Source organism: Euwallacea similis, chromosome 2, assembly GCF_039881205.1.
Source record: "Euwallacea similis isolate ESF13 chromosome 2, ESF131.1, whole genome shotgun sequence".
NCBI lineage: Eukaryota > Metazoa > Arthropoda > Insecta > Coleoptera > Curculionidae > Euwallacea > Euwallacea similis.
This window is the reverse complement of record NC_089610.1, coordinates 6464772-6479608: the sequence shown is the minus strand read 5'-3', so window position 1 is coordinate 6479608 and position 14837 is coordinate 6464772. Positions and strand designations below refer to the sequence as shown.

The following is a 14837-nucleotide window of genomic DNA, read 5'->3' as shown; positions in this document are numbered from 1 at the left end:
TGTCTTTTAGAATTATTCCCTTTTTACCCCCCAAACTATATTTTCTCGCTGGTCCTAAGGAAAATGATCGAAAGTCTGAGAAAATCAATAAGTCATTTATTGTAAAACTGTCACACTGCATAATGAGTCCTGTGAAATCCTTGACCTGAAACAAATCGGGAAACGGCCAATTTTTTAGTATCTAGTTCATCAAGCAACATTTTTCAGAGCAACCTAAGAAACTTACCAATACTCTGTAAAATTAAATCAGCATCGTCCAGGGAGGTGGCTTCAAATATGTAGCAAAAGAAGGTTTTGGAAATATCACAAGTTTGCTCTCTATTAATCAAAATGATGATAATGTTATTGCTTTAATGACACTAGCAAATCTTACCCAGCACAGTAACCGAAAACTTTCGGTAGAACCGGAATATTACCGCACGAAGAAATTTTCATATATGGATGATCTAAGATAATCTAGACAAACAAAATTAATGGTGCAACCCCTTACTCGTTTGAAACACGTACTTTTCCACTCTCTTTATCCCGAATTTTCAGGCCTATCTCTCCAATCTCCAGACACGCCTTCTTATCAGTTCGCCTTAGTGATTGGATGTCAAGCGAATGAGCATCTACTAGGATCATTAAAGCCTTTTGAACTTGCTTTACACTGCCCAATTCTCCTACATCTACCGTGGCTAAATACGTCACTTCATAACCATAAATCCTGTAATGGTTTCATTTAGGAACCAAATCTTTCAAGGTGACACCTTGTATGCCTATGCTTTTGACGGCCGCAAGGTTCATTAGGATTTTCCTCATACTGCTTCTTCACGCTGTCCAGGTCTACTTTCAAATCTCGAAGAAAGTTTTGAATTGGTCCATACAGTTGTCCCGAAGATCGGTCATAAGCTTTTACAATGCGCAGTCTCGTAGGTTGCCGTTTATTGTTCCTCATAATGAGGCTTAGACGCCCTTTGGAATTGCTGTTTATCTTAATGTCGTTGAGTTCGTCCAAAACGTCTCCCATTTTTATAACGCCCTGAAACCCAAGTATTGGTTAAATGCCGTCAAAGCGAAATTATTACCTTGACGCACATTTTCTGCAGCAACTCCATCGGGCTCCACATTAACTATCACAGCCTTGTTGTTAGAAAAGCTATAAACGCATCATTCAGACTTCACCGGAAATCACTAATATTCTCCTGGTTACCTCACGGCAATTCCCAGCTGCTTGCAAGGCACCAGCTCCATTGCCACCACCTGCGGTAAACACCAGCTGAGGTCAAGAAATGAGGCGTTTTGCAGATCCAACTCAAAGGGTATTTTCGATAACTGCCTCAACACAGACAAGCATATCTCGCTGAGTATTTCATCTCCCAGTATAGAGTCTGAAGTGTAAAACACTGAAACGTACTCAGATTTTACCTATAAAAATCTCGCTTTCATCACGGAGCTGCAAGTGCATCTGAAGTAATCTCACCAATACCTCCACGGGAATGTGTAAGCACTTCTTAGACAAGCAGTATTTAATCAATAGCCTAAATCTTCCACAATTGGTGTGAGTATCTCGGCGATCCCTGGAATTATCTACGCAAGTTTTGTAGGTAAGGTTTGAGGTGATGTTGATATCTTTGGTGATGCTGCTCATCCACGAATAAGGATCTATGGTTCGGTCGAAGAATTTGGTGTTTTGTTGTCTGATGAGACCGTTGTTGAATATCTTCTCGATGGTTTGGACGAAGTGAAGGAAGTAAATGTTGTTATCTAATATGGGTGTGTTGCTGTTGGTCAGGGTCAGGAATTGTTGGACGCAGCCTGTAAGAGGGGAATAATACTGTGTATACTACATAAAATTGTATATGCGCTAGAAATATACGGATAACGCAATGCTCCGTGATAAATCGGAAATGAAGCTCCTCAATTCGCTGAAAAAGTCTCACGGACGATATAAAAAGCTTGTTGCGAATACACAATTGAAGTGGATGATATGCCTATGTTTTCGAACGTGATGTATGCGCATATTTTGTACGTAGATATTCTTGATGGAGCCAACAAATCCCAATATTTAAAATAGCTACTTTTAATATTTTAAATGGACGCAGGATAACTCAAAAGAAGGAAATGTTCCTAGTTAGTGGTCCTAGTTAGAAGGAGCACTGTAACATTTCTATATATATTTTCCATTTAACTTCCTTACGGATATGGCTCTGAAGCTTAAGAGTTTGCCCCTCAACTGCAAACACCATTACGATCATCTTGTAAATTATGCCCTAACTAAAAAGGGTAGGCGACTTAGCCGTCCTCGCGCGTGCTACGCCAATGAAATCGTCCCTGAAATTTCCCATACCACGTATTTGCTTATGGATCGATTTGTCTTGTGCTGCATAGGCAACACAAAATACATTGCATGTATAAATCCGTGGTTTTCTGCAATCATTTTCATGCAGTAATAACTACTAAAACTAGGTAGTTTAAGGAGATCATGCTACAATCACAGTGATGACTTATTTAGACAAATCAAAACAGACGGTAACATGAGGGGAGTCTCATATCTACACAGATTTTACTCTGTAACAACCATGTTCGTTCTATGAGGTCAGCAGAGGTATCAATAAATAAAATTTAAACTGTTGAAACAGTGAGAGTGCATTGGTGGAAGCGAACAAGTGGCGAATGTGTTTTTCGTTTACCATCAGAAAATGGCAACAAAATTTGCGTCATATTCCAACTAATACGACAAACATGCACTTATTGGAGAGGTAGTTGATAAGACGAGCCATTGCATATTAATGAAAGCTACCTTTAATATCCTTAATTAACGGGTCACTGACTGACATCACTTATCAGCTCGTCTATTAATGATAAATTAGTCCTCTGGCGAGATCTCCACTATCTTCAGCCAGTTCATTCGTTTGCATCAACCACAGCGCTTCTTCCAGTCCTGTTGGGAGGTTTGTTATTCGTTCGTCGATTTCCAATTCACTTCGAGTGTTTTCTTGCCTCTTCTACAGTACACGTTCGATAAACTTGGGATCGTTCGAAGTACGAAGGTGAAATGGCCGAGCAAATTCCCTCGTTGGAAACGCTGCTGCAGGAAGCGAAAGAAGCTTTCAGGGAGCAATTTGACAGCGAAGCTGACATCGCAGTGGCGGCGCCCGGAAGAGTGAATTTAATAGGAGAACATACTGATTACAACGATGGATTTGTCATGCCTATGGTGAGATTTCGATTGGTTTTGATCGTCAGTGATCAATCTTGTCTTATTTTAGTTTATGGTTATTATACATGGTGTCTCAGAAATAATAATATGAAAAAGTAATGGGGGCTAAAGGATAAAAAAGTAGAGCGATTCGGCTGAACTCGACCTATACAGAAGTGGCTCGCTTCCATACTACAGAAAAAAGCCTCGTGTCAAAAGCCTTTTCTTATTTGTAAATTCGGAATAAATCGGTGTTCTGACGAAATTCTGTCCACAATTTAAGTTTCAATTCCTAGCGAAGCGGCACTTTGCATAACAACATAATTTAAAAATTGAATATAATCTGGCGTGTCGAGAGAATTCAAAAACTAAGAGAGCAACAAAAAAACATATAGGTTTATTCCAAAAATATGCTATTAATAGATCTAATCAGGGCACAGCACCAAATAAAAATACTTATCACAAGTAAATAGTAAATAACGACAACCATACTTCGCGCGGTTCATCTGGAAAAAAATATTAACCTAATTAATCCATTATGGATGTTGATCAAAGGCTTTTCAATATCCTTTCTTTATTACTATATTTATTATTGTACTATTATATATTTTTTAACATGAGGCTTTTAAAGAAATGCACTTAGCTATTTTTATTTCAAACGAACCATGGTCAAGGTCGAGTTTCTCTGCAGTGCATTATGCTGATTTGTGACCGGTAAAGCGAATATTACAGTGTTTGATACTGTAATGCTTTTTTTTGCATATAAATAGTCTACTTCACAGTGACAAATAGTATGTAACGAAATTTATGTTCGCCATATTTTCAAGAAACATTATTTGTTTTGGCAAAAAAACGAAATAAAAAAATATACCATATGCATCTAGTGATTGTTGTTACAGTATTCAATAACATTTTTTAGCCTGAGCTCCTGAAGTCCCCTCATCCGCAAACAACTTGTAACAAGTCATCTACTGAACTCATGATGTAAATAAGTATTGCGAAAGTTTACCCTTCGTCATTTTCAAGTTTTCTGTAATGTAGTTTTATACATTTTAACCAAACGACTTTTGTGGATCTATTCTTTAACGGAGCTAAAATTATTTTAGGCTTTGCCTTTAGTGACAGTTATTGTAGGAAGACAAATCGATGGAGATATAACGACAATTTTTACGAACAATCCAGATGCGGATAATCCGAGAAAAATCACCATTGAAATGCCAAATTCCAACGCTCTGGTGAGGACCATTGCTCATGATGGCCCCAAGTGGAGTTTATATGTAAAAGGTATTCAATTAGAAAATTAATATGTTCGTTTACTCTACTTCAGCAACATTGCACAATGACCCACTTTAAGCTTTAAAATGATAAGGTTGTTTATTTAGGTACTTAAATCACATAATAAGCTCTTGAAACATATACCCTTGAACCTAACATTAAAATTTGGAATACATATACGTTTCTTAAGTGATTAAAAGAATTTAACAATTTTAAAACTGCTCTAGATTCTTCATACACTCACTAGAAATTTCAATTTTGGTACTTATTTAAACACTACTTTGCATTCGATACATTAATCACAAAATCCATTAAGAAATTAAATCTTTCCAGGAGTAATTGCCAATTACCACGGTCCATGTCCTCCAGCATTTGAAGCTGTAATACATTCCAGTGTGCCCACTGGTGGAGGACTATCAAGCAGCGCGGCAATTGAAGTAGCCACATACACATTTTTAGATGCTTTGACTGGAGGCAAACCTGGAGAATCGTAAGTTGTCTACAAAGAACGCACATGGACCTAATATGACTTTAATAATACTGCGATCCAATGGAGTCGCACTTTGAGATTTAACAGAGTCAGAATTAATGAAGAATGTAACGAAAATGTAATGAATTTGTTGTCATATTACACAATACCTTGATTTGAAATAGAATTTCTTTTTATTGTTTAGACTCAGTGACAAAGCGTTAGCATGCCAAAAAGCTGAGCACCAGTACGCAGGAATGCCTTGCGGCATTATGGATCAATTCATTTCTGTAATGGGCAAAGAAGGAAATGCACTATTAATTGACTGCAGGTAAGTCGTTTCATTGAATCAACTACAACTCATTTTCGATCTCACCACTAGAAGTCTAACTTCAGAGCTAATCCCCCTTGATGATCCCGAAATCGTGGTGCTAATAACAAATTCCAATGTAAGACACGAATTAACAGGAAGTGAATATCCAACAAGACGAAAGCATTGTCAAGAAGCCGCTCTTATACTCAAGAAGGTCAGCTTGAGGGACGCTAATAAAGATGACATCGATTGTGAGTATTTTAATAATTATCATTCTTCATAACTTTGATGATAAACAATTTTAGATCTAAAATCTATCGAAACGGATGAAACTCTGCTTAAAAGAGCAAGGCACGTTATAACTGAGATTCAAAGAACCTCCCAAGCAGCAGCTGCCCTTAAAGATAAAAATTATCAAAAGTTTGGTCAGCTTATGATAGAAAGTCACAACTCTCTTCAAGATGATTTTGCAGTATCTTGTCCTGAGGTAGACAGCTTGGTTTCAGCAACACTAGAAGTTGAAGGAGTATTGGGAAGCAGGATGACTGGAGCAGGATTTGGAGGAAGTACTGTTACATTGGTGAGTTAAAGTCAAATATTTCACAAATTACTAATGACAATAGTAATAGGGTAAATAATAAATGAGTATTTTATAATAGAAGTATACAGGACACTCGCCCTGCAACTTGTAAAACCAAAAAAGTGGTCAACCTGTATACTTTATTAATTTCTTTTGTTTGTGTTATCATTACTTCGTCTCGACTTAAAATAGGTAAGTGTTTGTTATGGTTTTAGATTCAAGCAAATGCTGTGAATAAAGCAATTGAAAATATTAAGAAGAACTATAAAGGAAAAGCAACATTTTACATCTGTAAAGCTAGTCCAGGAGCAGAAATTATTCAGTCATCTAAGAAATAAAATCTACTTATGATGTACCTACCAATATTTAATAAGTTTTGTTTTCTAGTCGAGGGGGCTTGTATGTATGTTGTTTTATAAGATGAATTTATAATTGCCTTTTAAGTGCTATAAAAATTTAAACCGTAAATACAAATATTTTTTTATGGGTTTATTGATTTATATTTCTATTCTAAAAAATTATGTTGGTTAGTAAGACAAATATCCTCAGTCTATAGCCTCACCTATTACTGATTTATTATTATTGATTAAATGGGATCAATATATTTATATATAGATTCTATTTACATTATAGTATATTATAGTTTATTTATGGATTATTAAAAGAAACAATTCTTTAATTCAAACTCTTCGCACCTAATATCACAAGGAAGGAAATAAAGTCATCAGGACCTACCCAAAACAAAGTCCAACTCCGTATGCCCATATCCATCTCTACCTATATTTGTCACTTCATTTAGGCAGCGAAAGGGAATAAACTCATTAGAGTCAGAAATGTTAAAAAAAGTAAGATTGATTAGATGTAATATAAACTAGACCACCAATTTTAACAATAACATTAAAATGGAAATCATGATGTTAAATATGCATCATAATTCTTATAAAAAGCCACTTATATTTCTCACAATTTTTTTGTTCTCATTCGTATTTCATGCAGCAGATAAGCTTTTATACTGGGGTCTGAAATCTTCTCATTGATTTCTTTTTCAGCCTTTTTACCACCATCCTTATAATATTCTGCTAATCTCTCTGCATATTCCAACCAAACACAGTTAGCACAACCTGACATACAGCAGACAGTAGGCTCTTCAGGTTCTGCTGGTGTAACTGCAGGTGGATTTGAAATGTTTGAATATTTTTCTTTTGCTGCAGAATATTCCTTGTTGAACTCTGATGATGTGTTAGTGTGGCTTTTGTCATTGGTTAAAATACATGTTGATAGGTAAAAAAACCTTGTTGGAGCAATTAATGTCTTATAGAGAGGTTGGGCAGAATTTCCTGTGAAGGATTTGATAAAAAAAAATTATATTAAAAGTGTCTGACATTGCTTACGACAAATTAAGACAGGCATATCCGTGATATAAAGGGTATATTAGGTATTTGGACTTTACACTGTGCTCTGTACAGATTTACGAACATGTTGTTGTGATGACGCAATTCGCACTATATTATATAATCGAGAATCCAGGGCTTCTTGCAAACTCCTTCATCTATATATCTTAAAGTACAATAAAACTCACAATTATTCACAAAAATTCCAAATTGTAAAAAGGATGGTACAACTTCTTAAAGTGTTTTTCAAATCTATTTTTGAGGTTAGTTTAGTCTTTCTTTTGACTTAATACTCTGTCATGTGTCATTTTACACTATATAATCTATCTCGAAACGAGGTCTTCAATTACTATGACCAAAATAAGACAAAATCCAATCTATTTACTCTAATTCAAAAGTTAATAATTACAGAGCCACAGAGTGGCAAAGTTAAAAACACCCTTGGTATGTAATTTTTCGTCTGGCAAAGTCTTACGGCTACATTCGAAAACTTTATTTTAGTACTTTTCTTCGTCACAAGGAACATGCGACGTTGCCAAATTATAGTCAATTCCATTCAAGTTCTACACTGTGACAGATGACAGTGACTTATTTGACAGAAAAGGACAAATTGGAATTTTAATTTTGTTCACTTTTTTTATCATTCCAGTCGAAAGCATTTTAAAAGAAAGTTTCAAGCTTCCTTCTCCAGCGAGATTTGTAGGTAAATCCTCAGATATGGCTTCAAGGGATAAAGCAAATATAAGCGATTCCGATAACTTATGCGTTGTTTGCTTCAAAGATGTAAAAATTTACTCGGTTGGTGTCTGCGATCATCCAGTATGTTTTGAATGTTCAACTAGAATGAGGATTCTTTGCAGACAAAACGAGTGTCCTATATGTAGAAGGGACCTTCCTAAGGTAAATCACTGGAAAACAGCCCTTTTCATTTGCTGGTCTAACTTTAGTTGCTTATATAATGTAAGAAAATAAATTGGAATGCCTTCTTATTGCTGCTTTGAATAATTATAACCACTTCAACAAAAATTTTATAAATGTGTTTTTCCTCTAAATCGTTCAAGAGGTTGCAAGCGTGCATTATAAGAAATAGTCAGCACTTAACAAGAGATTCTTTTTCCACAGGCCACTCAAGTGCAGAGTGAAAGTATTTCTAACCCTCTATTATTCTTGCCCTTGAGTTTCCAAATGTAAGATATACCTTCGTGATGTCATAGTGTGACCAATGAAAAATGCTATAATTACAACTGTAATAGAAATGGCTGGGTTATGATAGAGTCTATGACAGTTCTGTATAGTTATAGGACTGTGGCTTAAATAGCCATTGATGACAAGACCTACCTAATATTAGAGCAAAATTCGATAGCACAGTCAATGTCCCAGTGGGTAGTTAAACTCAACTACTTGTAGCTGGAAGTGAAGCAGTACTTATAGATTCTTAAAACCTCAAATCAATGACAATTATCAAGCTTAGTTAGCTCATTAAATAAAAGCAAAGAATTTCAATATCTTTGTGAAAATCTCTAGTTATCAATGGTGCTCATTTAATTTAAAACAGCTTATACATCTGAATATATCTTATAACTTTTATGTATAAACTGTTCTTCTATTTTTATACTGTTTTGAGATCATTGCTGTTACATAAAATCTGGAACACTCAGTAGTGCAATATGACACTATTTTTTTTTTTTTTTAATTTCAGGTGGTCTTTACAAAAAAACTAGAATTGTTTTCTACTTTATTCTCTCAGTTTGAAAGATCAAATCTCCAAAATCGTAAGTTCGGAATCATATTCTGCACCTTAGACATCCAAAAGGCTTACTTTAAGCTCCTTGAGCATCAGTGCTGGCAATGTCATGGAAATGAGAAAAAACCTTGGTGGTTTGATTCATTTCAGCAGTTAAAAGATCACATGAGGAGAGAACATGAATTGTTCTATTGTGATCTTTGTTGTGACAATTTGAAAATATTTAGCTTTGAACGGCCCTGTTACACAAGACAGGAATTAGCTTACCACAGAAGGAAAGGGGATAAGAATAATACCTCACATAGGTAGATATTTTTTATATTAACAATTCCATAAAAAATACTTATATGGTGATTTAGGGGCCATCCTTTGTGTGAATTTTGTGACACCCGTTTTATGGACAATGATGAGCTATTTAGACATATGCGTAGAACTCATTTGTTTTGTCATTTGTGTGACGCTGATGGGAAACATGAATATTATGTTTCAATGGAGGACCTTAAAAGGCATTTTAGAGATGAGCATTTTCTGTGCGAAGAAGGCGAATGTAAGACAATGCCACTTACTGCAGTGTTTAGAAGTGATATTGATCTTAAGGGTAACATTCAAACTTATTGAAAATTTGTTGAGTATATTACCAATATTTCATTACTGGTAGCTCACCTTATGACGGACCATAAATGCATGAGCAAGTCGGCTATAAGGCAAGCCAGAACTCTGGAATTAGAGTTTACAATGGCGCCAAGGCCTAGAACTGATGGTAATAGAAATAGGAGACCTGATCGTCGAGACAGGTACGACAATATACATACAGTATACAAAAGGAGCAAATTATTGAAGTACTTAGCGACTTAATTTCGGCACATGGTACATTCGTTTTCGGTTATCCGTTTAAAAAATTAGGTCATATGCATTCCTACTAAAAACATTGAATATATTTTTTTTAGATTGGATGATGAGAGCACATACACCGTCGAACCCGGTGGGCCTGGGGGAGGGCCCGTGAATCAAACTCAAATGTTTGTTAATCCATTAACCCCAGACCAATTTCCTGCCTTGGGGGGAACTTCATCTACTAATCCAAACATCACCTTAGTATCTAAAAATTACACGAAGTTTAGTAATGCTGCTTTTAATAGAGACGACTTTCCTTCCTTAGGTTTGTTTACTCCACTTCCCACACTTACAGACTTTATAACATCTAGGTTAATTTTGATCTAATGAACATTAAATTCAGGAGTTTCATCTTCAAGTAGAGCGGTGCCTGCCGTAACAATACGAGCCAATTCAACAGGCACCACTGCACCCGAAGTTACCATTACGCGCACTGTGCGAAGCCAGTTGTCTGCGCCTATGCCGAAGGAAAGTTTTCCGGCTCTTAGTGGTCCCAGCAAACAGTCCGGAAGCAATACTGTTAGGTTAAGTGTAAAGTACGTTTGTAAGAGTTTTCTTTTGTATATCATTAATACCCAACGGAAGCACAGCGATATATCACTCTGTCGTTTTCAGTAGCAACAATCAGCAACAACCCCCAAAAGTGTCCATCCAAGTGAACCAAAACTCCAGTGGTGCAATCACTACTCTCATTACCACTAGCGCTCCATCTACCTCACAAAGAACTGAAGTATTCCCTGCTCTGGGTAAAAGCAACCAAGACAATATTCCAAAAGCTCAATGGGTGCAGCCAAAAGCTAAGAAATTGGAGAATAAAACTGAAAATAAGGCGCTAAAAGTGGCCCCATGTCCAAATTTAGAAACCTCAGATCTAAATTCGTTTCCAAGTTTGTCGAGGGGAAAGAACGAGAAGCAGAAAAAAACTTGTAGTGTAACTGTACCTGTAGATAGTTGGGTTAATTTAAATAATATTAAAGGAAACAAGCAGGGCAAAAAGAGTGAGCAAAATAGAGGGGAAAATGGTGCTGAGAAGGCGACGGAAAGTGTTAGTAAAGGTAGGTTTATTCTTTATTGTATGCGAGCAAAAAAACTTTAATAGCAATCGGTATTTTCCTACAATTCATAATGTAACTTTTGGCCCATATATGTGCAATTTTATTTTTATCTTTGGCTTCAGGTGGTGGGGATGGTAACAACAGCAGTAAGAAAACCGAATCAAGCAGAAAAGTCAACCAAAAAACTACCTCAAATCATCATTCGGAAGTTTCACCGTCCCTTCCAAGCACATCCAGTCTTGACACAAAATTGAACAATTTAAAATTAGTGGACCCGAAAAGACCGGATGGAAAAACTCAACTGGAAGAAAGTAACAAAAGATCAAAAAAAAGAAAAAACAAGGATGCGTCAGACTCAAATGGGAACGAACTCGATAATAAAGAGAAACCTAAATGCGAAGGAATGTCGGGAAGCAATAAAGAGGCGGATACAGGTAAAATTAGGGATGTCAACGACAACGAAGAGCAGGCAAACAAAAACGGAATTAGCAAAAAAAGGTCCGAACTTAAAATTGGTACTTTGAGTAATAACAAAGAAGCATCAATGTTGAGCGATGACTTCCCGGCTTTGGGTGGAGCCAAGCCACCTCCTGGATTTTCCGGCAAAACTCTAACACCGATAGTAAAACCACCTCCGGGATTCAATTCGTCCGAGTTCCCATCTCTGGGAGTTTCCAACGATTTAACCTTTACAAGTTCAAGCGGGCAAAGCTACGCTATAATTCCCACCGAAGTACAATCATCTTACAAACAACCGTATAACTTCCAGAGCCGCAATCAAAACTTGATTCGGCGTATTATGGATGTTTTAAATAACAGCGATTCGATTAGGCAATTTAAGTCTTTGTCCGATAATTTCCGGAAAGGTGACGTGGACGCCAAAAAATATGTGGGAAAATGTGTTAGCGTATTAGGGAATAAATTCGACGACATTTTCCCAGAGTTGCTGGTTTTATTGCCCGATGTTCAGAAACAGCAGGAATTGTATCGCGAAATGCGGGGCACAGGTAAGGAAGATTTGGTGGGTTGTGAAAACTGTGCACAGGTAGTATTAAAGAAGGAGCTTAGTGAACATTACAGCTATCATCGATTGGAGAACCATTTTCCTTCATTAGGGTCTGCTCAACAAATTCACTCTGCCTGGAAAAAGTAACGTGATTTTTTTATATTAAAATGTTAATAAGTTGCGTTGTTTTGCCTTATGAGTAAGTTTAGTTGTAATTGTGTGTAATGGGACTGGAAAACATTTTTAAAAAACTAAAGAATATGCTGTGGTTGCCACTAATAGAGAAAAGGTCGAATCTGGGAAATTATCGAACACAGCCAGGAAAAGGTCTTTAGTAAAGAGTCCAAACCGCCGAATTTATTTTTTAGGTTTTTAATTTCATCTTCAAGTGTTTCCATTTTCGTCATAAAATTATCTTGTCTCTTATACAAGATATGAAGACGTGAATAATAGAATGCGAATTGCAATCCCTGGCTGAAATACTTCCAACGATGATTCTTAGTCACTTGTAGTAAAGATTTCTTCCCAGATTTCGTATAGCAAACAATTTGAAAGATGTACCCAGTTAATTATTGGAGACACGGTATAAGGTAAGTATTTTTATATAATGTAGTCTTATCCAAATGAGAGATACTGAGATTGTAACAGTTACGCATTAATGCGTAAAGGCTATTTTGACAAATTATCTTTACAGATGCTTCTCAATTATGTTATTAATATTAACCAAGTTGAACATCCCAACCTTATCTACACGCCATCCATCACCATAAAGCCCTCTTTATTTTATCATACGTAAGAGACTATTTCGTCCCATCCCTATAAGGAAGTGAAATCCGATCTTCTCCCAGTCCACAATGTACTATAGTCTACGATACACTGTCGAATTTGAAGTTTTGCCATTTTTCTTTCTCTCAATAACTTCATGTAGTTATAAATTCTGAATACCTAATGTCCTAACCAATGAACCATAATCATCATCAAATTTCCTTCTAGGCAAACACAGCTGCTGGAAGTTAAACTGTATGTATTATTCATACAAAACTTCACAATCAAAACAACGCGACTTAAAACCGCAAAGTGCATATAACCATCATCCATTATGTAGATAGATTGTTAGTACCAGGGCCGAATTCAGAAATGACACTAGTGGAAAAACTAACCGCTCAGTCGATTTTTTTGCAGATATTCTATGTATTTTAAAAGGGAACATATTGTCAAATTTTTGCTTAATCCATACTCAATAACAAATGTTTTGGTTTGAACTTGCCCCTTAAATGCTATAAATAATGTAGAGTGTTTAACAAGAAACGGAATCGAACGGACTTTGAATTTATAAAAAAAATTCAATCTAAGCAATAACATTTCGTTCCATCGTCACGCCTAAATCACCATTGAGTTTGTTTTTTCCGTAAACGCTCTGTATAAATAATCTTAATTTTTTGGCTGTGGTTACATAAGAATGCCATTGCTAATTACACCCATTTCTTTGGATTATAGTATTTATTTTCCGTAGTGTATGTTGTTTTTTATTTTGCCATGTTTGTGCTATTGTTGCTCTCCAAATGGATTTTAATTTGAGCCACATTTTCGAACGTCTGATACTAAGTTTATTTACACGTAGGTATGTAAATTTCACAGCGCGAATGGGAAGTTTGATAATGCTTAACAACCTAAAATACAAACAGTTGCCGGTAAGTTAGACAAAATTTATATTCAAGAAAACCACTTATTGACATCATGGCAGTAGTGCGCATGCCTAGATTCAAAATTCCATCAGTTTTAGTTGCAGACAAGAAATATTGCCATCTGTAAAGTGGCAGTTTCTTACAAATTTTAAACATGAGTATATTATACTGAAATATGAAATACAAAGATGTATTGGAGCAATATTTTTGTATATATATCATTTAAGGAGTTTTCAAAGCTTTTTTTGTTTTTAATATATAAGTTACGTTGGTCTTATATAATGTAAATTTGTACATAAAATCATTTTTAAGGCACTTGTTACGAAATCTTAAAATATTTTTAATTAAAGTATTTTTCATAATCAAAGTTTTTTAATCCATTTCTAAGAATAAGTTTTAAGCATCGTATATCTTTAAATGTATAAACCTTTAAATATTCATTTTTTTATATGTAATGGTAAAATATTTATAAAATAAATAGTGAAAGCAATTAATACTAGCAGGTTTCGATACGATTACAAATGAAGGTACGCACAGCGTTCGCCATATTTTCAAGAAGCATTTTAAGGTGTTATTATCTAAATTGTTATAAGCTGGTAAGCAACTATTGAAAAACTTTCTTCATTTCGGATTTTCTTAAGAATTGCGTTATATTTTTTATATTATAGTGCGGTCATCACAAAGTGCAGAATTTTACATTTATTTTCAGCGTTCAGAGGTTCAGAACAACTCCGTAGAAAGTAAATTTTAAAGTGCCCTTTTTGTTAAATTTTGCAGTGAGAAAACACGAGGAAAAACCTAACTGACAGCCTTCATTTACTCTTAATTAAATTTAAAGAGCTTTCTGTCCATTTTTGGTAAAGCGCAATACCCTCAACGTACGATTTTATTAACTTTTTGAGACACCTTGAAATATCAGATTTATAAGTCTCTGTCAATTGGCAGATGAAGAGGGTTCCCAAGATGGCTCCGGTGAGTGTCCGGTTATTCACCACCATAGTGACGAATCCGTTGTCGAGGTAAATCGTCCAAATTCGCAGATGAATACTACGCAATCGGCAACAGCGTCAATGTCGTAAAATGGCAACAACGCTTCGCCGCAAGAAGGTCGACGGCGCGTCAACAGGAAGCCCTGATTGGCTTCCATTACAATTGTAACGAACTGGCAACTTTGCTCGAACCGAGATGCAACCACAACCTACGAGATAACCGAACGAACTTACCGAATCGAATTAGAATTAGTT

At 35.8% G+C, this 14837-nt stretch overlaps 3 protein-coding genes across 4 annotated transcripts; 2 read left to right on the top strand and 1 right to left on the bottom strand.

Moving 5' to 3' along the window:
* Positions 1-78: 78 nt before the first annotated feature.
* On the bottom strand, positions 79-2923 carry LOC136418056 (uncharacterized). Its single transcript, XM_066403968.1, has 9 exons — positions 2783-2923; positions 1463-1797; positions 1193-1407; positions 1078-1138; positions 750-1021; positions 508-706; positions 374-456; positions 227-318; positions 79-145 (listed from the first exon to the last, which is right to left on the bottom strand). Exons 1-9 carry the CDS (start codon positions 2817-2819, stop codon positions 111-113), a joined length of 1329 nt encoding a protein of 442 aa, XP_066260065.1. The 5' UTR covers positions 2820-2923; the 3' UTR covers positions 79-110.
* LOC136418029 (galactokinase-like) lies at positions 2906-6209 on the top strand. Its single transcript, XM_066403934.1, has 7 exons — positions 2906-3199; positions 4288-4465; positions 4790-4946; positions 5131-5256; positions 5308-5489; positions 5544-5818; positions 6034-6209. The coding sequence occupies exons 1-7, from the start codon at positions 3038-3040 to the stop codon at positions 6154-6156; spliced, it is 1203 nt and encodes a 400-aa protein (XP_066260031.1). The 5' UTR covers positions 2906-3037; the 3' UTR covers positions 6157-6209.
* A 1626-nt stretch (positions 6210-7835) lies between these two features.
* Positions 7836-13918, top strand: LOC136417742 (E3 ubiquitin-protein ligase ZNF598). Of its 2 annotated transcripts, XR_010752852.1 has the most exons (9): positions 7836-8109; positions 8909-9258; positions 9313-9551; positions 9612-9747; positions 9901-10112; positions 10191-10383; positions 10463-10902; positions 11025-12498; positions 12902-13916. XR_010752852.1 is itself a non-coding variant. In XM_066403543.1 (8 exons), exons 1-8 carry the CDS (start codon positions 7927-7929, stop codon positions 12053-12055), a joined length of 2784 nt encoding a protein of 927 aa, XP_066259640.1. In that variant the 5' UTR covers positions 7836-7926; the 3' UTR covers positions 12056-13918. The 2 variants fall into 2 exon arrangements, 1 of the variants encoding a protein (XP_066259640.1); XM_066403543.1 differs by having other exon boundaries at positions 11025-13918.
* Positions 13919-14837: the final 919 nt, after the last annotated feature.